The sequence below is a fragment of the Eufriesea mexicana genome, unplaced genomic scaffold (assembly GCF_001483705.2).
Source record: "Eufriesea mexicana isolate 0111107269 unplaced genomic scaffold, ASM148370v2 scaffold2566, whole genome shotgun sequence".
Classification (NCBI taxonomy): Eukaryota; Metazoa; Arthropoda; class Insecta; order Hymenoptera; family Apidae; genus Eufriesea; species Eufriesea mexicana.
In genome coordinates this window covers 249188-273042 of record NW_016910631.1, presented here as the reverse complement: position 1 = coordinate 273042, position 23855 = coordinate 249188, and the positions used below count along the sequence as shown (strand labels likewise).

The window sequence follows — 23855 nt, the reverse complement described above, 5'->3', positions numbered from 1 at the left end:
GTAAGGTTAAAATAAGCGTACGAGGATGCCAGGAGGTCAGTTTGAAGTCAGCAGTCAGTTTTAAATCAGAAGTCTTAGAAGTCGGTCGTAAGAAAGTTGTTAGAGCGTTGCATAGTTACTATTGTATTACATTAATCTATTATTGTATTATTATATTAATTATTATTATTATATTAATTCGTTATTCTATTAATAAAGCTCATTATTTCTGTTAACGTCGCTGCGTCACTCATATCTGGATAACGGGTATGCTTCCGTGGGGGCCCCATCACTCAAATATGGGTGACGCTCTTATTATTCAGGTTAAATAGGTTTTTCAGTTGGATTTTTAAAAGGAATTTAATGGAATAAGCACTGAATTGCAAAGATAGGATATACAACATAAAAATATGAAAAATATACACATTATACTATACTTTTTATTAATTTATATTTAGGATAAAATATTACATTATACTATGTCGCGTGGTATTCGTTAAAACAGTCTAAACACATTTGTCGTGATTTTAGACAATTGGAACAATAGGTCGTAGTGTTTTTACATTTTTCGTAATTGTCTGTCAATATGTTTACGAGTGGTAAAACTTTACCAAGTCTGCTACTCTGTTCTATCGTTTGGTTATTTGCAAAATGCAAGTTCGCTGATAGTAATTCAAAACGAGTACAGGAAATGGAAAATTGTAAATAGGGTCCATTGACCAACATCTAACGAGCGGTGTCTGTACTAGACGCATCCAAATCATCAGTCCGATAACGTTCTAGCGCTCAGACAGTAGGATTTGGGCCCTGCGAGAAACTCAACCGAATCGCGTTGGGCGACGAACGTGTTAAGTATCGTGATATTATTCTATTCGATCCCTCTCAGTTACGGTCCTAAATATATAATGTAAGAACGCATTTATAAAATTAATGTTTTTTGACTTAAATTAGGCAAGGTTTGAACCGGTTTAGATTTATGGTGACTATTTAATGGTAAAAGTTTGGGAAATTATTGTATATATGTAATAATTATAAAAATAATATTATTATAATATATTATAGAGATTGGACGGTGGTAATGTTTATTGGTACCAATAATATAGAAATAATAATAAAGTTATGAACTATTTTTCAGCTTATTGCAACGTTCATCGCAGATTACAATATTGCAACTCCGTTCAATTTGGACTCTTCACTTTAAAACTCAACTCAACAACTGTCTTCGACTTCAACTTAATATTAACCATTTGCACACGAGAGACTCTCAGTCGCCATTTAATCGGATTCTAAAGACCGTTGTTAATTGATGTCTCGGATTTAAAATTGCCCAACGACGTGTGGAATATCGAGGTAAAATAAGTCTACGTCTTATTGTTAATATGCATTTATTATTTACCGTTTTTAAAATATCGTCAACTTTATGGCAGAAAGTTTTTGAATTACTATGTTTCTGTAACGAAAAGATCGCGAAGTGCAAAGGGTTAACTGTCCTCTAATCGGTCCTGGTTTACTTTATATTTCTTACCCCCCATGCACACGCTTTCCCATGTTTCCCTTAACACATTGCAGGCGAGAGACTGTGATCACAGTCCGAAAAAGAACAAACGTTGAAAGCGCGAGACTGTAATCTCAGTTGCGTGATAGACTGCAATGAACTGCATTCTGTGACTTTGAAGGAACTTGCGTTTTACTTTATCCTATTTTTTAATTTTATCAGTTTTGACTTGTGTTTTATTTTATTGCATTTTACTCATTTCGAAAATGGATTTCGTAAATTATCAAATTGACTAATACGCGAAAAAGCTGGATTTGCTCGCTACACGTTCAAAAACTTGGAAAACCATGCCCACATGCAAAGTGTTAACACCGCCGACCGCACGCCCCAGAGCGAACTATACGGTTTCCACCGCGCTCGGGGAACCCGAATAAGGGGCCTTAAAAATTGGTGAATTTCATTATATGTTGTGCTTTATAATAACGGTCGGGCACCGATTTACTTTAAAATGGGGAGATTTCCCCGATCGGTCGGGCACCGTCTTATTTTAAAATGGGGAGATTTTCCCGATCGGTCGGGCAGCGACTTACTTTAAAATGGGGAGATTTCCCCGATGATTTCCCCGATCGGTCGGGCACCGACTTACTTTAAAATGGGGAGATTTCCCCGAACGGTCGGGCACCGATTTACTTTAAAATGGGGAGATTTCCCCGATCGGTCGGGCACCGTCTTATTTTAAAATGGGGAGATTTTCCTGATCGGTCGGGCAGCGACTTACTTTAAAATGGGGAGATTTCCCCGATGATTTCCCCGATCGGTCGGGCACCGACTTACTTTAAAATGGGGAGATTTCCCCGAACGGTCGGGCACCGATTTACTTTAAAATGGGGAGATTTCCCCGATCGGTCGGGCACCGTCTTATTTTAAAATGGGGAGATTTTCCTGATCGGTCGGGCAGCGACTTACTTTAAAATGGGGAGATTTCCCCGATTGGTCAACTAAGTGGTTAACACCAAATATAGTCATGCTAAAGACCTAACGTGTCATCGGAGGTTTTCCAGACTGACATAGGCTTTGCACCTCCGACCCTCCTTCTCTCGGTAACCTTCATAAAGCTACGTATACATGATGGTAAATGTGCGATAATACGATATTATAATATTTTATATAATATAATTATTGTAATATTAATATAATATTATAATATAATAATTATATCAATTTCAATAATGTCGATAATTTGTTTTATAATAGTGTTTGATAAAACTATTAACATTATACTTGTAACGTATATATAAATCATTATTACCAGTTCATTGTAATTAACTAAAGCTTCGTCCAGCAACTTCGTTAACTGAGACCAATCTTTTATTGGCATATATTTAGGTTCGCCGATTCCTTCAGCAAAATGGCAATATATTATAGGTTCAGAAAATGCAATATTTTCATCTATTTCCTGTACCAAAAAGTAAGTATACTAAATTGTTAATGATCAAAAGCCAGATTTAATTGAACAATGAAAATGTATTTATGACTTAAGACTTGCAGGAATATTTTTGCGGAGAGACTCCTTCAATAATTGCTGATACGTTTTCTTATCTTCGGAATTAATCAATTTATCGGAGTACACTCTTGTTGATTCGTGAACGTACAATCTGATTAAATGATTTGGCGTTGGAACAGCCTCACCAGTTGCAAAAAGCAAACCCTTAAATGAGAAACAAATTTAAAAATATACATAATTATATATTATACATAAATTTGTATATATTTATACATAGGATGTATAATGAATATTGAAAAGAGTAGAAAAGATTACTTAATACCTATAATTAAAATGGAATTTAAAATTATTTATGCAGAAAGTACTATAAATTATAACTATAGATATTTGAACTGAATAAACAAATGAATATTAAAAATTAAATCGTAGCAAATGCTAAGATTAATACAATTGCTCATTTTTTTAAATTAAAAATTTTAAATTAATCATTTATTACTTTAATTATTGCTTTAAATAGATCTTACTTGAAATATATTTGAGAGATCACGTAGATTAAATACATAATGAAATTTCACCGCAGTTGGTAAAAACGTAGTTGAAATTTTATTATGACAGAACAATGCTGCCATCAATAGCTGTTCTGAGATTTTCGTCAACTGTAAGTTGAATTTGTTAAGAGGATTCGTCAGATGTTGATTTAGCATTTGGCTATAGATCGTTATTAAATTCTCTTCGGTCGGGAAGCTGTAATGAAAATAAATTTTTAATGACGATGTGATAATGTTCAAGTACAGTCCATAAAGGAAGTTTCGTTTCGAGTCCTTCTAGGAAAAGGTTCTTCACATTCACACATAGTGAAGTAGAAACGAATTCCATTTATACAGATAAGAAAAAAATTGCATCTACACTTCGTTGATATTTGATCAACTATAACTTTACAAGGAGAAATCGTAGAATAATATTTCTCGGGTCAACGTAAAGGGCGAAGCCTGTACTTTCACATACCTAGATTGAATTTCTACTTAGATGTCATTATAATAGAAATTTCTCCTGACCAATTTATAGCTGTTAAAAAATTAACCTAGTGCAGATTAAATCTTCATCTTCAGTGTATATCGTGAAGTATCGTATATTCATTTATGTATCGAAACCGGAAACGAATTCCACAATTCAGAAAAATAAACAAAATGCACGGTCATACGGATCATGTTCCTTTTTCTTCAACATTTTAGAAGAACAACAGAAAGTTACCCAAAAACTGACTGCAGTTGATTTAACTATTTTTCTGGTTTTTATTCATTATATAGTAAATATTGAAAACAATCTCGTTTAGATAAAACTGACCTGTTATATTCTAAGAGAAAAAATAATCTAAATTTTTATTTCTTCGATGTATTCAAAGTCATCAAAGTTAGATGAAGCAGTGTTCATCGATAAGTTCACTCTTTTCTTTCACTGGATCTTTTTATAAACTCAATATTTTAATAAACAATTACTGTTTTAATGTATAAAAAAGCAATTAATTAATGGAAAATAATTAATGAATTTTTGCAATTGATGTTAGTGGTGAGAGAGTAAATGTCTTGTGGGCCCATTTTCGTGAACAGAGCTGTATTATTTAATGAACTGTGGATATTTAAAGTCGATTTTTAATGAAAAGAAGCTTCATATGAGATGTGAATTTTATATTTTCGACTTATTTTTTCGAATAGATTCGTTCCTTATTGAATTATACTACTAATTGTCGATTATTCTATACGTTACTAATTGCTAATTACCCTACATAGCACCCCTTATTTTAATTATAATGCAACCCTTATTGTTTTACCAACAAAAATACTGAATCTACCGTATTAAAATTTTCAGATATTAATTATTAATTTTTTTCCATTTCAGCTTACCTAACTGCAAAAACAGCAAAGTGCCTTTGCAAACGAGAGTTAATCGTGAAACTTCCGGCAGTGGGGTTCATACAGGATACATATTGCGTATTTTGAATTTCTTTTAACGTTAATTTCGCTCGGTCGTACCTAGATTTAAAAAAATTATTATTTAACACTAATTACCAATTAAATATTTTGTAAAATTCAAATACGTATCTCATATTCAATGGTTTTTAAAAATAACGCGTTGCAACAACGAAAGAGTAGTGTAAATTATTTTTTCGAAGAATTATCGACACTAGATTAATGAAGTTAGTGAAAATGACGGTTCTCAGATTTTTTATTTTTTGTTTGTTATCTATTTAATTATTATATACGAAGTGCTTCGAATCATCACTAGTCGTTTTGTTTCAAGTATTTGAAATATTTATATACCAATGATGGTAATCGATATGCTGTCTAATAAGTGTGTGAGGTTGCACAGTTCCATAAGTATCGACTTCTGGCATGTTCATATCATCGATGAAATATATTAATTTGTTCATACCAGGAGGCCCATAATTTCTGCCAGTCTTTTTCTCCAGATGCTTTTCCATTATTCTTTGCAACATTTCTTAAACACGTAATTAATCTCTAATTAGAATCAAAAGTGAATAGTAATAAATGATTTTGAAATTCGAGAGTAACATATAGGGTGAGTTAATAAGAATGAGTAGCTGAAATAGCTCATTATTCGTTTATCAATATTCGTTTTATCAAAAAATTTATTGTATTTAAGAAAACTCACGAGGTGGATACATTTTGATTTTTTATACTTAACATTTCCTATAATATTGGCATTAAAGCTACCGATCAATAATGAGTAATTAAATATATAGAGCAAATGTCAATTATTGCAGTGGTACAATGAAGGTATATAACTGTATATAATTATATCTTTATAAAAATTAATATTAATTTTATTAAAAGTAGCTACATATTTTTAGAAATTGCAATAATTTATGTCTGAAATAAATCAGTTTAATTCTTTTGATAGTTCTAGTGGTAACCTTCAAATTTTTTAATAGTTCCTTACATTTTTTTCTAATATTCTGTATTTTTATTATATTCCAATATTCTGTGTATAAAATATATTGCGTATTTTATATTCTATGTTTTTCAATGATTTCTGCAGAATATAACGGTGTACAATATATGCAATACGTTAACAGTTAATAAATTATTTCGAATGGTCATTCTTATTGCTTCACCCAGTATAAAATTAACTTTTTGAATTTTTTCTTAGAATAATATGTAAACTGGCAATGAAACTTGTGAATGAAATATTTTATTAAATATTGTATATTACCAAAAATAAATGGTTACTTATCTACTTATTATTAATATCGATAATTGTTTTAATTTGTCACATAAAGAAATAGTCATTATGCAGTAATTGCACGAACAGTTTTTTTACAATTTGATAAAATAAACGAATTTACTTAATTTTGTCCTGAAGATCCTTGATTAATCTAAAATTTTTATTCGTAGATTCCATTAATCGCAATTTCAATTATTTAGAGTCTTTTTTTGACTACCAATAAATATTTCTACATATTGGTTTTTTATTTTTTTATTATTTTATTTTTACTTTCTTCTTGCATTCTTCATTGCTTTAATAATTGGACTGATCAAACACTTACAAATGCAAAAATAACATTAACGAAATAATAAATTAACATCGATAATTTAATATTAAGGAAATAAATAAATATTTTTGAATAGAAAATATGTTTCTGAATATTTCTCATTGTCCTTTCCCTTTCAATTATCCAATGAGCTTCAATTTATTTAGACAATTTGTTTTCCAAATAAACAAATTAATCGTCTTACTGTAACTCGATATATTTTGACTATTAAAAATAGTATAATTCGCGAAAAATATAAAATTGTAACTTTCATGTAAATTACACAATTTATATAAGTATAAATAATTGAATCTTCGTTACCAGATGTGGTATAGTAATTAAGAGGCACGTTGGCAATGTTGTAAGTATCCGGAAGAGATTCGAGCTTTTCAGCCATGATTACGCTCTTTCCTGACCCCGCTGCACCTATCAACATTACTGGGACACGTTGTTCTATGAAGACATCCAGAAAGAAGTGCAGACGCGCAGTTTCGCTAGTCGAGACCAAAGTGGACTAAAAAATAAAATCCTTTGTAAAAATATCTGTGTCCAATACATTTTTGTAAAATACTACGCGAAGATGAGAAGAAGATTAGTCAAAAAATTATCTGATGTATAGACACCTGATACATCAAGACTATTTTCCTAACACAATCATAAAAATAAAATATACGAATTTTCATTATTAACTTGAATTATTGCATCCACAAATGGAAACACACAGCATTCTATGATAAAAACAAAAAAAAAAGAAAAATGAAATGGATGCGTTAAGATTAGATGGGACGTAATGATAAATTGCATTAATAAAGCATGTCGGATAATTGTTAACTATTAACTTATTTGCAATATACGAAGAACGTGATAATTTCGATACAGTTATCGTCAATCGCTTGCGATAACATAAAACTAAGGATTTCGGAATTATTAAAGGTGTCATCAGGCAGAGAAAGTAAAGTATAGTTGATTTATGCGATATACCAGAGTCGTATATTGTATTTAGCAATGGCGCCAATAGATATCAAGATTGCACGATAGATGTCGCTGACATTCATTGTCAAGGACGTTTACAGTTTGTAGTTACAAATATCTAACGTCAAGCAGTGATTTTTGAAAAGAAGAAAAGAATATTCATTATCCTAAAACTTTCATTTAGTACAATTACTACTTCTCACTATTTTGCTATTACGAAATTCTGTTTAATGTTTAACATATTTTGAAAGACTTCAATTTTTTGTACACAATTGTCGACGATACCCAGTAACAGAGGAACCCATTCTAAATAGACATCATACGGCACTGCTTGTCGCTTCAGTATTTTATCTCTCCGTAATATTTTAATTTGCTTATATCTTAATCCCTAATAAAGATCTTAAGTCTCATAAGTCGGAACATTTATATTTTTGTACATGACTAATTTTATGATCTGTGTTGTTTAAATCCATTATACACACGTCTTTTCTTGATCATGCGATAGCTAGCTAAATATCTTCTCATCTTTATCATAATATTTTTGTGATCTTTCAATTAATATCTAATTAAAAAGTGAAATACTTACTTTTAATCAAAATGACTAAAACGATATAGTATATATAGCAAAGATTAAAATTAAAAAATAATAATTAGAATTAAATTTCTATATAGTATTACAAAATATAATTAAAATTCGAAAAAGAGTAATACAATTAGTAAAGTGAAAAAATAATTCGTAATATATACGATATTTACAGTGTACATGCATGCTATGGTGGCGCTAGTGTACACAAACTAAAATTATCTCAGGACGTGGCAATAAACGATATATAACAATACAATAAACATATATAACGATATATACGTTTATTATAAATACGAATCATAGTTGCGCTAGTGTTTTTAAACAAATTAAACAAACAAAAGTTTTTAACCAATGTTGATTCACTTTTTTTTTATTTATTAATTCATAGTGTTTCCGCTCAATTTTATATTTTGCACTTAAACACATCTATGATATATGTATAGCGTATTTCTGTAATAAATGTAATAAGATATACATATATATATATTGCTAAATTATTTTTAAATTTTACTTTGGTTTAAGGTACATATTTTTTTCGGTTTTTGAGGTATAAGGGATAAAGTTGATTTTAAAATATCCACCGTCATTTAAAATACAAAAATATAATATGTATTATATAATGTCGTCATTTACACCAAACACCTTTTGTTAAAATATTTTTGTACTAGGTTCAATTCCTTACGAAACAAAGAAAAAAGCATTTTGTTTGCGTAAAGTCTTCTTAGATCAATTTTGTTATAAAAATGAGTAACAAGAAATTTTAACTAATTATACACTTCTATTTTTTTTTCTTTTTTACTAAAAAATCACAATTAAAATGATTAAAAAATACATTATGTGCACAGTGATGGCTCTGCAAAATCGAAAATAGTGAAAATAGCTGCCGATAAAAACTTTAATCTGCTCGCTGATAAACGTCTTCAGAAGTCTGTCAAGACAGACATCAAATATCAATCTTAATCGAAGAATTAATTACAAAAACGGTTATGATAAGAGACACTGGCTGTATATTATAAATATAGGAATCCACAAGACGGTAGAATTAAAAATACTATAGGATGACTGCAGATTATTTTGGTAAGCTTTTAAATAATAAAGTAATAAAGTCTGCCAATAAAAATCACAGAAGTTTGTGAAATATTTTTCACAAAAGGATTAAGGTAATTTAAACACAGTTAAGAGTTTTAACGTTAATGCGAGTTATACCATATTTGTTGAATTTATGAGTTTATTGTCTTTCTTTACCTCAAAAACATCTCAAATTTTTTAAATTGAGGTTATCAATACCGAATACATCTCAAAATTATAAAATTAAATATGAAATCATGAAATATTATAAATACAAATATATAATAATAATATTATAACTATAAATATTAAACAATAAGTAATATTATCAATTATAGGTGTCTATTAGAATATATAGTATTAAATGGTATATATAACATCGTCAAATATAAATATTAAATCATTTTAAATAATAAAAAACTATAATAAATTCCAAATTATGAAGAATTAGGCAATGAAATACTTATTAAATATTTAAAACAAATTTCAAAAATAAAAAAAAGGATAAAAACGATTATTTATCTTGAAGATTTAAATTATCTCGTCTTTTAATATCTACTTAAAAATCTTTTAATAATTATTATAACGAACTTGGAGTGGTGTATCGGGATCCAATTCAAAGGGTGTCACTTTCTCAGTCCAAGGAACCAATTTTTTCGTCTCATTTTCGATGAAATAATTAAACACATTGCTACCAGTAGGAAATTTAATAGCTTTAAATTCGTTCTGCCACCACTTATTAAATTCGTTTCGCCAATCGATCAACTGATCTTGAAAAGTCGCCGATCCGAACGCCCAAATACAAGCAAAAGCGAAGTACGTTTCATACCTGTTTAAAGAGATCAACGAATTTATATTTAATTATTCGTCACAAAACTGAATATACTTGTAGATTCATATACTTTAAGACTTTTGTTTGTACCATTCCTTAGGGCAATCTGGTGTGACATTTTCTTTAATCAGGAAATAATCTAATAATCTGCAAAGCATTTCCACGTGACAAATTTCTGGCAGTGGCGTGATCTTTTTAAATCTCGTTTTCGTCACTTCTATGAGAGTTGGCACATATTTATCGAACAGGATTGTTAAATTTGCTCTTTCAGCTGGGTCCCTCGTATCTATCCAACTAACTGCAAATCTAGATAAATCGTGAAGTCGTGTGATAGCATTTCAAGTACTATCATACCGTGTAAAACTATTAAATTAAATTTCTTAAATTATTTTCAACTTTATTTATAACTTCATCGAGCTAAATAAAATTATAAATTCTTTGTGTACGCCATTTCTTTTTCTCGTTTCTTTATCATTTTAAAATATTTTTATCTTTATACGAAAACAGAAATTTTGGTGATATGAGCTAATTTTCCACTTTTTCGAATGATACAAATGGGTTAATTTGATTTATTTTAAACAATAAGAATATTAATGCCTTGCACTATGATTTCATTCTGAAAAATGATGTATTGAAAAAGTATTTAATTTTAGTTAACCACTATACGTCTACTCCATTCACGATAAAATTATACAAAAATTTTAGAATTTCTGCATATTAAAACATGTTCGATATAATTTTAGCTGTATAACAAGTATAGCGTATAATTATAATATTTGGTAAGAACTTATGACCAGTTACACTCGTTATTATAGTGCAAAGCGTTACACACGAAAGGAATAATGGGAATATGTTTGATAAGTACGTCCTTTATCACTTTCAGAAATGTTTCGTTTTATTATTGCAACTATAAATAAACGCTTTATTCAATTAACTGGCAGTCGGTGTCGACTATAAGATATTTTCAGATTTTTGAGATTAAATCAAAATATCTTACTTTTGTTGCTGCAGTTACCGAAAATTTGACAAAATTAATCTTGTTTCTCATTAACATAAAAACGTAATTATTTTCTAGTATTTTTAGTAGTTTCTAGTAGTTCCTAATATTATAATATTATTTTCTAACCATCTTCTTTATAGCACATTAATTACTATTATTATTATCTATATATATAATCTATATTGTAAAATATCTAGATTATAAGGTAAAAAATCTAACGTGAAATAAAAAATCTCATTTGTTTGCATAGAAAGAAAGGAATTATAAGAAATATAATAAATAAATATATACTATATTAGGTCTAAAGTTGATAATCAATAATGAAACTAACTAATACATTATATACAGGGTGTCTCGTTTTAATCGGCTACATCAATTATCTCGACAAGTATTGAAGATACGAAAAAAATGTTTCAAATAAAAGTTGTAGAGTAAAGAAAAAGACATTATAATGATGATCATTTGACCTTGAAATTACCCTGAAAAGCTGTATGGAGATCGCGTTCAAATTTTTAAATGTTATCTTATACTTTTTATTGCGAATTCTTGTAGTTGCTATAGAGCATTTTGCTTGAACTGTTGTCAAGATATAATATTTAAATTTGACAAGTTTTACTAGGCATACGAGGCATTTGTTCGAGTAACTCATGCTACAGATATGTAAGTAAATTTTAATCTACATACCATCATGTGATATAAAATAAAATTTAAAATAAAGCTTTATATTAAAATTGCAAGCATTTGTTATTTTTAATATACTATAATTTAGCAAGAGTAATTTACATTTATTAAGATAGTAAATAAATTTTTACTCACGGATACCATCCTATATCTTGTGGATTTATATAAAGAATTCCTGCTCTAGAAACAGTAGCTGGCGTAGCTGTCCTAAAATTTATTTCATATTATTACTTAATTATAACAAAACGGGAAATTTACATATAAAATTTGCATATTTGCACATAGAAGAGGTAATAAAGGAAATATTATTGAATAATAAATCTCAAATAAAGTATTATAATAAATAATAGAAATTTTTGGTTAAAATTAATAACGAATTATTTATTTTTATTACTAACAGAATTAGTTCGTTTTCAATAGAATTCTTATTTAATGCAAATAGCTAGAAAATAAGTTATTAAAACCAAATGTAGTAATTTAATAATTAATGGTAATAAAAAACCAGGAATAAATAAATTAATAATATTAATAAATAGTTTGTAATACTTCAATTATTAATAGCAATAAGTAATCTAGTCAAATAATTTAGTAATTAATAATGATAAGTAATCAATAAAGAACATTATAATAGCATAAGGTGGAACATCGATTATGCGCATTTTGATTATACGAATGATCGTTTATTCGAATATAGAAATTACGTATTGCGTAACAATGAATAGAACATAAAAATGGAATAGATATTATTATTATTATTATTTATTATTATTTTATTCGTAAACGGACCGTAGTCTATTTACATAAAATTTCACATATAAAACGTGCTTGTAAACGCTTTGTTCAGGAGTAATAGCTTTAATCAATAATCATCCGTAATTGTCTTTTAAAAGTTTGTAAAGACCCATAAAAACAATCTATATGATTATAAAGAGTGTTTGAGTCAATAATAATACGATAAATTGTATTAATTAATCCATGTGTAGATTTGGAAATATGCATATGAAAATCTGCTCTAGATCTCAATACACGTTCTGGACACTTATATTATATAAATGTCTATGTTAAACTGAATTCTCAAGTTGTCAGTATCCGAAAACGTGACATTTATTTTCTGTTTTACATTCCTTTCATTAGATATGTATTCTTTCACGGAAGAAGTATCTCCATTTGAAAATTATTAGATAAAATTTGCTTATATCGGATTGATTATCCGAAAAACGAATTATCTGAACAGATTTGTCTTCCAGTTACTTCGAATGATCAAGGTTCTACTATAGTTCTTAATAGGGGAAAATCCTTACCTTAGGTTCGAAATCTCGAAGAGAAGCCTCATATTTTCCGTTAAAGCGATTCTTTCGTTACTAGCCAAGGTTAATACCTTATTGTCATCCATGACAGTATTTAATGACTCGATCCACATTGGATCTATGTCACCATCAAAAATAATCCATTTTGGATCGTTCCCTGTCATGTTTGCTTGATCCCTCATTATCACGGAGAATAATCTGATGAAATTAATCATGCTAATTAATTACGTGCATTGAAAGATTAGTAAAGGAAAGATTAAAAAAAGATTTAGAATAATCCATCACGAAGAAACTGATAAACTGGTAAAATATAATCTACGAAACGAGTTTAAAATTTTTAAAATTTTGAAACGCTAATAGTGATTGATATAAAATGTAAAATAAGTTTTTACCATAATTATATGCTATGAAGTATATTATAAAGTAAATATAAATGCAATTGAAAATAATTTTTACTATATAAAATAAATAAGAAGAAAAGTAACGAAGTTTCTTATAACAACTATCAGTACTATAATCAAGAAATAATATCTTTTGTAATTGTACATGTTCCTAATCACGTGAAAAAAAAAAAAAAATAGAAGTCAATATCTAACAAATTTAAACCCGTCTTTCCATTCCCGCGTTGCTGGATTGATAACTCCAAAAAGTTCGTCATTTGTCACTGCTTTCGGATTTAAATCGTTATAGTATGGCTTTAAGTTTTGATTGAAGTATGTTCGATTGAGAGTTTTCCAAACTTCGGTTTTCCCCGTTCCAGCAAAGCCAACGATGAAAACTGAGTGACGAACGTGAAGTAATTCTTCCAATTGTACAACCTAATTAATTTAATAGAATAAATCTCAGAAGAATGTCATTTTCTTTATATTCGAGATACAATATCAAAAATTTTTGTCAAAATATTTCCAGATACTAAGGAACTTGAAAAAATTTGTTAACTATTAATTATTCGTTTATAGACGATAATATTCTGTCTTTAAATACATTAATTTATTTAATAATAAATTTATTTGAATTTTCGGTCTTGGCAACGGTAGTATAACCGGGAAGGGATAGATTCTACACGTAGAAACGAATCGAAAAGAAAGAATAAAATTTTTTGATTCGAAGCTTCGTTTTCGAGAAAATCGACTTTGAATATTCACCGAGTACGCTGTACTATGCGTTGCACAGAAGAAGTCCGATGTTCCGACACAGAGGAAAGGGGTATTCTACTCGCTTCGTCCAACATGCTCGCTCGTAGTCCCCATTTTTCTATGACACTACCGAAATCACTACCTTCAGGTTCGGTAACGTCATACGTTAACATAGGCGTAAGATATCCGTAAAATTTCTATACTCGAATAATACATTGCAAGCCTGCGAATATGAGAATAATACAGGACGAGCAAAACATGATTATTTTCACTTATACTTCATAAATATTGAACATATATTTAATACGCGTACGAAATATAAGTATAGTTAAATAAAATTCGAAAATGAACATTCATCGGAGGAATCTGAGGTTAATGTTTTAGGGATAAGTCGACGCTTTTGCATCTATTTTATACGTCTGTCTCACTTTGTATCGATTGTTTCGTTCGCTTTCTGTGTCACACGGTGCTATATGATCAGGTTAATAGGACGGGATCGTTTCTGCCAATAAGGGAAACGCGTTTACTCTACTTCTGCGATGGCGATGGAATGTATGGGTTGGCTGCTTTCTGTGTCACACGGTGCTATATGATCAGGTTAATAGGACGGGATCGTTTCTGCCAATAAGGGAAACGCGTTTACTCTACTTCTGCGATGGCGTTGGAATGTATGGGTTGGCGAGAGTTAGTGGGGATTCGGTCCTACGTTTTGCTCAGTGGACTTCTCATCTGCAACGCATAGTACTTAACTTTGGCTAAAGCGGATGGACCATCAGTATACCAGTGTGCTCCGTAGATATTCAAAGTCGATTTTTTTTGACAATGAAGCTTCAAATGAAAAAATTGTATTCTTTATTTTCGATTCGTTTCTGCATGTAGAATCACCCCCATTTCGGATGTACCATCGCTTGTGGGACACCCTGTATATTTACGATACATTAATAGTTTTACTCTTACTTTTAGTATAAAACCATCTTCTGGTTGTAATTTCAAATCCAAAGTAGATTGTCGAACAGTTGCTTCAAAATCCAAATCTCTTTTTCGAGGAACTTCCAAAGCGGGAAACAAGTCACCTGAAGAGACCAGTATATAAGATAAGTTTATTATACTACTATATAACTACTCGGTCGAAATTCCTGTTCAATAGTTTCAATCGCTATATTTGTAATTTAATGAAAATACATTCCACTTAATGTATTTCAATGTAAAAAATACGAAACTAAAATAATGAAAATTATATTCTTTATCAGTATACTTATATAGTAGTCTATTATACCTATATCTAGTATACCTATACAGTAGTCCACGTAACTTGCACACCTTCAATAAATTTTAAAGAACAAATTTTGTTTACAAAGTTGTATGGTTTTAAAGGATATTATTATTATTATAAGAGGCGTATCGGATATTTAAAGGCCAATTTCGATTTTTTGAACGGAATAATTTTGATGCCAAAATATGGAAATACATTGAATTCTAAATAAAAAGGTATTGCATTTATTAATCCTAACTCTAATAGTTAACAAGTAATTTCGCTTTATTTCTGCTATGCATAATCTTTGTATCTTCGTTCAAAGCAATTGAAAATACTGGAAATTCACAACAGCTTAACAAAATGTGAAGAAAATTATCGAAACAGAAAGTAAATATGAATAAAAATAAATTAGATAAAGCTATATATAGCATTAACCTTTCCAGTTTTCATTAATTTTCTTTTAAGACCAATTATGTTAAGACCAATTAAAGGATAAACAAAAATCATGATATATTAATAAAACATCTAATTAATCAGCGTAACAAAAAGTAAATAAAAAGAAAGCTAATTGTAAGCTGAATATTCTACTAGAAGATACCAATAAGGAAATGAAAACAGAATTGCAAAAATGTTTTGATTAAAAATATTGAATAATTTAATTTCAATTTTATAAATTTTAAATCATGCAAGAAATATTCAATTTCGTATATGCATAATTATGTACTTTTTCTAAAATGAATTAAAATATATAAGGTATTCCATTATATAAAAAAAACAATTTGGTCTTTGATACTTTTAATTATGAAATACGAAAGTACGGAAATATTAAAAGGTGATCTAAAAATACTAAAAATACTAAGAGTTTATTTATTTTAAATCACCTATTTGTGAGGTTTTTCGCTGTGTCAATTTAAATGGGACAACATGCTGTACAGGAAACTCACCGATAAGGCCCATAAAGACAAGCACATCGTCCGTGATAATTTTCGGGATATTGAAATCTCTCAGTGCTCTCATCAACACCTGATCCTCTGCTCTTCCAGGATCATCCCTTTTCAATTTTCCGGCAACCACTAAAACCGATTTAATCGCACGTAGACCCCAATCATAGTGGTCTTGCTTCGATAGAAGTTCTCGGCAGAGCTGATACAGCGTTATGAATTTCCTGGCCAGCAATCTAGCTTCTTGGAAACCTTCTGCTACCAGCATTATTTCGCAAATTAAGTCGAAGTCTGGAACTACCATGGCGCAAGGCCTTTAAAATAAATAACAGTGATTATCTTTTTCTAAACGACAAAACAAGATTATAGTATTCATATACAGTTCTTCATCAAACAAACGAGACGCATTTATTCCAAACATTCTTTGACTACATTTTAAATGAAATACACGCGTTGGACTTTGATTTTGAAAAGTATCGAAATACTGCATATAAGTTAGAAAATAAGTTTTCCGAGGTGACTGCAGTGCTATAAAATGAATGGAATTATATAAAATTCGACGAACTTTATTTCGAAACTTCAACAGATGTTCGTGCCGAAAGTGATCGCAAAAATTTGTGTAGACTAGTAATTGCCTCGTGTTCTGCATGTTTAAAACTTTAACAGAAAGGAAGTATAAAAATAGGACAATAAATACAAGTAGGTATAGCAATTTTTTTATTTTTTTGGTACAAGGCATCAGAAAAAGAAACTTGGGTTTATTATGGCTCAAACTTATCAGAATTTAATTAAAAAAGATATAAATTTAACGTTATACTTTGGCAACACACCTCTACTTTTGTCACTATTTTTTAGACGAGAGAAATAGAGAGAAGGAGAAAGAGAGAGAGGGGGGAGAGAGAACTCTAATGATTTATATTATATACAAAAGTATTGGAACTGGTAACAGTAAACTGAAATGCTTGGAACGATTCCAAGACAGTACAATTGTTAGAGATATCGATCGTGGTGGCGCTAGTGAGTTCCGTAGAAAATGCAAGCTCGTCATAAGTAACGAAAGATGGACGAAAATTATATTGCAACTTCTTATTGTTTAATTAATCATGCTTTCGATTAATATCATATTTTGTTTATGAAATATTTTTGTAATTCACCTATAGTTTATAATAAATGTATTGTAAATACTATATACATCGTTGAATTACTTTTTATTTTACTGATACGACCTTAAAACTCCTCTCTTACTGTTTAGATAATTATTGTTTCAAATATTTCGATTTAAGACGGATATATCGCATGTAAAAGCAGCACATGTAAATATCCATATGAATACTCTCATGCATAAGTGGGTACTATACTGGGCCAAATATCATACAAAAGCCAGCACGATGTAATTTCTTATGAAAATATTGAAAAAAATGATTTCTTTTTTATATTTAAAAATATCTTTATATTTTTTCTTATTTTTAGAAATAAATCACGTCGTACCTGCGTTAACATGTTATTCGACCGGATCCTGTGGAATAGTATGTTAGAGATTAGCAAAAATCTAGCACAATACTTAAGGTGTTAGATTTACATGTAATCCTTATATCCTTATAGATTTACATATATCCTTCAATTTGTGTAAACACATGTTTTTGTAGTTATGTGGTGCAGCGAGTGAGTCAGTCTATACTCGACCACGTGTCAAGAGAGAGAATATTGTGTAAAAATCTGTGTGCCTCAACTAATAAAATATATGAATTACTCTGAGTTAACCAGCCCACTGCAAACTATTAAAAAATACTACATAGTATATGGGAGATTTACAAATAAATTCTCGAAATTACAATATCCGGGACTTGGATCGAAAAGGAAATGAAATATTTGCTTCAAAGGTATGAGCATTATCCATTCGGTATAAATGATACGAGGAAATCGGTATAAAGAACTTTCTCTTCGTTATTTTCCAGGATACCATCACAGTTCGTAATATATGGAGAAAATTATCAAAGAATCTCATAAACGCAAAATTTATTTGATATAAAATATGAATATATGTATCTTCTATTAGGGTTATAAAAGTATTCGAAGGTGTATGTATTGCGTTACTAAACCTTATTTAGCGAGGGTTAGTGACGGAGGAATCCAAAAGGAAATTGTGTGATTCTTGATGTGTGTAGTGTAAGTAGTATCGTGAATTTTGAACCTATTGCGTTACTAAACCTTATTTAGCGAGGGTTAGTGACGGAGGAATCCAAAAGGAAATTGTGTGCAGTGTAAGTAGTATCGTGAATTTTGAACTATGTACTTACACGTAGCTTTATGAAGGAGCAAAGCCCAGGTCAATTGGGAAAAACCCTAAGAGATGCGTCAGGCCCTTAACATGACCATATTTGCGACAGTGCTGAAGGGATGTGGTCTACTCTATCTTGATTGAGATAGACCTGGTTAGTGTTTGAACTAATTGAGTTGACTATGCGACTGTTCGTGATTTGAACTAATTTTGTGTTTACTCTTTGGTTTGAATTAATTGATGATGACACGAAGTGATGATGTGTGTGGACTATTTTCGATTTGAAGATGGACTGATTGATCGTAAACTGTTCTCGATTTGAAAGTGGACGTTCGACTTCTGAATCAGTGGTTTTATAAATTCGGATGTGTTCTGATCGGTTAGTGTGAAAAGGGAGTGGTGAGTGCGTGTTTTCCTATTGCTTGTGAATAATGTTAGGGGTTTGTATCAGATTTGACGTCTTTTGATGGTGGTGGACGTTTAACCACTTGCGGTGCAAAAAAATTCACGGTTGCGCTTGCCAGAACAGTCGAGTGCAAATCACTTCGGGGCGCGTTCAGGCAGAGTTCGGGGGGTTCCATAAGAGAATATAAAGACGCATCAACTGATGATGCAGTGCAAGCAGAAACTGCCTCGGTAAAGAATTTCATTAACAGTTGACGTGCCACGCACGTCATTTTTCTTTCTGCAACAATCGCCTGACGACGTGTGTAACACGTCGCTGGTGTTCCGGTAACAGAAGCATCTCAACGTGCGTGGCACGTCTTTCCACCGCAAGTGATTAACTCTTTCGCTATTACGGGTGACTATAGTCACCGGCCACGAGACACCATCTTCACACGACGGGTGACTATAGTCACTGGACACAAAAATTGAGTAAAAGATTAAGACAAGTGCTACCGTTTCTCTTAACTCTCATCGCAAAGAATTGCAAGCTCTATTGCGATGGTCAGTTTTTCCTTTCGTTTTTTTCTTCGAAAGATTTGCGTCAAAAGACCGAATGCTAAAGATTGCACGATCGTAATGTTTTCATTTTTGACACGTCGTTTCGTTCTACGGGAGAGACTTCGCGACGATACCCGCCATAGCGAAATTATGTTAATAGCAACATAACTAAGCAGCATGAGAATGATGACAAAAGATATATATGTGTTATGATTCGAAACGACACTATTGATAGCTCGTTGGATTTTTATTAACCCTTTGCACTCCGAATTATTTGACAATTTTGTTGCCAATAACTCCCTACTATTTGAAATATTTTGTTTGAAATTTTCTTCACAGGACAGTTCCTCGACTGCTACTTATTTTAAACAATTTTGTTTACAATTTATTTTTGTTTGTTTGATTACACTAAATATAGCTCTCATTGTTATAATTTATATTCTGAATTTAAGTAATTTAAGTAGTTATTTTCTGATTAACATAAATGTTTATGTCCACGTTAAACGTTTTACAAATTTCGTTTCAAATTTTCTCTTATAATTCACACGTTCTTAATCTTCGTATCTTATTTCAGGTATTATTTTTGAAGTTTCGACCTACCTCAATGCGTGTATTTCATTCGTTAAAAGTTTAAAATGCAAATGTTCGTGCATTTTCACCAGTCACTATAATTATTGTAGCACATAACGAATAAAAGAAGAGTAACTTCGCACTGCATTTTGAGGTTAGGAAATATATTATGTGACTCTAATCTTAGTAAGCATATATTTAACGATAAATTAAGCAAATGTTGAAAATGACGCAGAAAATATACTGTAACTCATGATACAAAATTCATAGTAGATAATAAAATTGATTTTCCTTCGAAAGACTTGGCTTTAGAGTCTAAGTTAACTGTAGCGTCCTATTGTATCGAATCTCTTCGATGTCCTAGAACTATTATCACGCGCCAAATTAATATTGCGTGACTAGTTGTAATAATAAGGATCCAGAGTGTGTGTTCAAAAGAGAGTGTTTATTTATAGAAAAGTATAGAATAGTTATAATGGAGTCGTTGAACGGAGTACCGTTTCGAACACGCGTTTATATGTGTAAGTAAGATGTTTCAAGGATCGGTGTCGAAGACGAACCGATTTCTCGAATTGGATCTATGTCGTGATTCGTCGTGTCTTAGTAAGATGTTTCAAGGATCGGTGTCGAAGACGAACCGATTTCTCGAATTGGATCTATGTCGTGTCTCGTCGTGTCTTGTCCGGTGTTTTCTCCAATTTAGTTCTGATTGGGTAAAATAAACGTTGGTGGTGGAAAAGTAAGGAGTATTAATTGGACAGAGGGTGTGACGGAAGGACCTTTGGCTAAGGAGTAGAAAACTGTCAAGAAGTCGATTTTTGATGGTCAATGACGTGATTTATAAGTGCTGTCCGTCCGTCGCTTGTTGGGTCTGTCACACGTGGGTCCCATCTGTCGCGTCTGGTACTTGTAAAATTCCTAAACTTTGCTTTACCTTTATGAACTCAATCCGCTAGAACGGCGGTTTACGGACGCTATCTGTATACCTATTTCTAAGGACACCTGTCAAATTGACAGGTAAAGGAATCGACGTGCCTTTCTTTAACGATTAGTTTAATTTAAAAACAATTGTGGGGTGGCGAGCGGCGAAAGACTCTATCTAATAATAAACAGCGGCATCGGCTTTGACGAGGCGAATGGTGTGCGGAGTGTATGGAAACGTTTGGGCGGCTCCTTGAAAAGCAAGGAGTAGCAAATGGCGGTATCGGGTCCGACTCGGGCGTTTAGCGCAGAAAGAACAGATGATAGCGGCAAATCCTTTTGTCGGAATGTCTGTAGAAGATTGAGAGAGCAAGAGTGTATATGGAATGAGATAGATCTGGCTTTAAATAGGGATGCAAGAGCACGAGGAAGATAGATGGTGTGCAGTCGAGAGTAGAGTGTGCGTACTCGAGAGAGTTAAATAGAGGATCGCGTGTTAGAGTTGAGAAGAATCTAGTGCAATATGTTAATTAACCCCTTGACATACAATGACGTCTGGGAGACGTCATTCATTTCATGTGCCATTGTAGACTTTGACGTCTCGGAAACGTCAAGAATTGTCTTCGGCGAACGTCGCGCAGTATATTAGATTCTTTACCTGTTTCAATCGTGCGTGGATGCTATTTTGTTTAAAAAATTTGGCACATTTTCCCGAACATATGCCTGCGACAAATAAAAAGCAACATCCTGCAAACAGATGCCATGCGTGCATCAAATATAATATAAGAAGTGAAACAACTTGGCAGTGTAAAACATGTCTGATTCCACTACGTATTCCAAAATGTTTTGAGATGTATCATACTTTACAGAACTACTAAATTATTATTTTATAGTATTACTTAATTATTGTACATTAACGTTATATATCAACTTATTGTTTTATTTACATAGCATTAAATTTGAAAATAAAACGTTCTGTTTCTGAGCTTGCACATGAGTGTCCACAGTTGAGCCAAATTAAATGCTATTCTACGAACGCGTCGATGCGCATTTTATTTGTATGTCAAGGGGTTAAATAAACCTGTTTTATTGTTAAAAGAGAGTTGTTCTTTATTAGACGCGCAGATCTCGGTCTGCATAGGATTAATATAGCCAAATGTCTTACACAATTATATATTATATACAGTCTTAATATAAATTAACTAAATCTGTTACCATCGTATAATTGGAGCAACCCTTCTGTCAAATTCACGGGTTCCGTAAATCTAGTGTTAATTAGACCCTACTTAACTCTTTCGCTTCGAGCACCGCTTATAGACGGCGTCCACGCGATGACTCCTAGGTACGGGCACCCCATATAGCCGTTTGTGTCCCAAGCAGCGCGATCGCGCTCTTCAGTCGAAGTGGCGCGCCAACTTTGCTGATGCACGTACGTCATATAGCGACAACAAGCGCTATAGCGACGATTGGGATTTTTCGACATAAAATTAAACAAGCGCTATCGCGCCGTTTGGACTTCGTAGCACTCGATTAAGACAAGCGTTATCGCGCTGTTCAGGGTTTTTCGACCGTGTTCTTCTGAAAGCCTCTGGGACTCAAACGGATATCCGGCATCCAAATGATACGTATACAAGTGCAATCTGTATACGATTGTTTTATTCAGCACAGTTGTTATTTAAGATTTAGGAAAACGTACAGAAATACACAGAAATCACACTCACTGTGCATATTTCTTGCGTGCACTTCCATTCAGTGTCGATACTTCGGCAGACTGAACTTACAAAGTGAAAGAGTTAATTACTTTTCACGCCTCTCAACGATTACCATAAACCATTAAAATCTTGGATTCATTATTTTTTTAAACACCTTGTATATTATATCATTTCAAACACTTCGGTTTAATGTTTATATTTTACTTGTTAAATATAGCAAATATAAACTTTCTAGTACTTTCGTGAATGCACATATAGTATATATATATGTGCATATATACATATAAGTATGACGTCATTGCGATATTTTTCTGACGACATTGTCTTTGGATCCACTAACTCTGAGAACTTTGTATAAATTATTCAACCTACCTAAATAGAGTTTTTAGATTTTCAGGCAACTCCGTCCTCCCAGCGTAGCCAGGGTTCATAGTGATGAACATTCCAACAGTGGGAACGAGATTGAGCTCCTCTCCAAAGAACAGAAATTTCGGCTTACCGCTTTTCACCCCATCTAACACCGATTTCACTTGTACAGCCACCACTGAAAGTACCTCCACTGAAATGCGGTTGAATTCGTCGAAACAACCCCATGCTCCTACTTGGGCAAGGCCTTTGTATATGTTTCCACAGGACTGGAAAAGAATAACGACGCCATTAAATTAGAATATTCGCGTGGGGAAAATACATTTTGCTTTGATATTTATCAAGATGTTCTTAACATAAGTTGGTTTATATAAGTCGACATTTTAAATCTAATAATTGCATAATATTTATATACTTATGTTTCGAATAAAAGTTTTTGAGTTTGATATCAATTATTCGAATCATGAGATGGATTTATACATTTATCTCTTAAATGAAAATTTTTGCATTTGGTATCAATTATTCGAATAATGGAAACTGATATAAAATTTTAAATTGATATCCATGATAATTTTGAATAAAATAGCTGCCAGGATTTTATGTATAACATTATGTATAAATATATAAATCTAACAATTAAATATATAATATATAATTACGCAAGAATATGATGTAATTTTGTCAATGAAAATGGGGTATTTTAGGAATTCTAAAGTTATAATCTTATAATTTATAATATTATATAATATAAATTTAA

General features: G+C 31.3%; 1 protein-coding gene across 1 annotated transcript in view; it reads right to left on the bottom strand.

Annotated features, from left to right (window-relative positions):
• LOC108550230 (dynein beta chain, ciliary) overlaps positions 1–23855 on the bottom strand; it is a 194535-nt gene that overhangs the window by 63083 nt on the left and 107597 nt on the right. The window contains 14 exon segments of the mRNA XM_017903927.1: positions 2784–2930; positions 3021–3182; positions 3503–3722; positions 4880–5008; positions 5297–5474; positions 6850–7042; positions 9746–9983; positions 10077–10292; positions 11803–11874; positions 12969–13172; positions 13581–13792; positions 15068–15183; positions 16310–16620; positions 23105–23367. Coding sequence (XP_017759416.1) covers positions 2784–2930; positions 3021–3182; positions 3503–3722; positions 4880–5008; positions 5297–5474; positions 6850–7042; positions 9746–9983; positions 10077–10292; positions 11803–11874; positions 12969–13172; positions 13581–13792; positions 15068–15183; positions 16310–16620; positions 23105–23367 — 2661 coding nt within the window.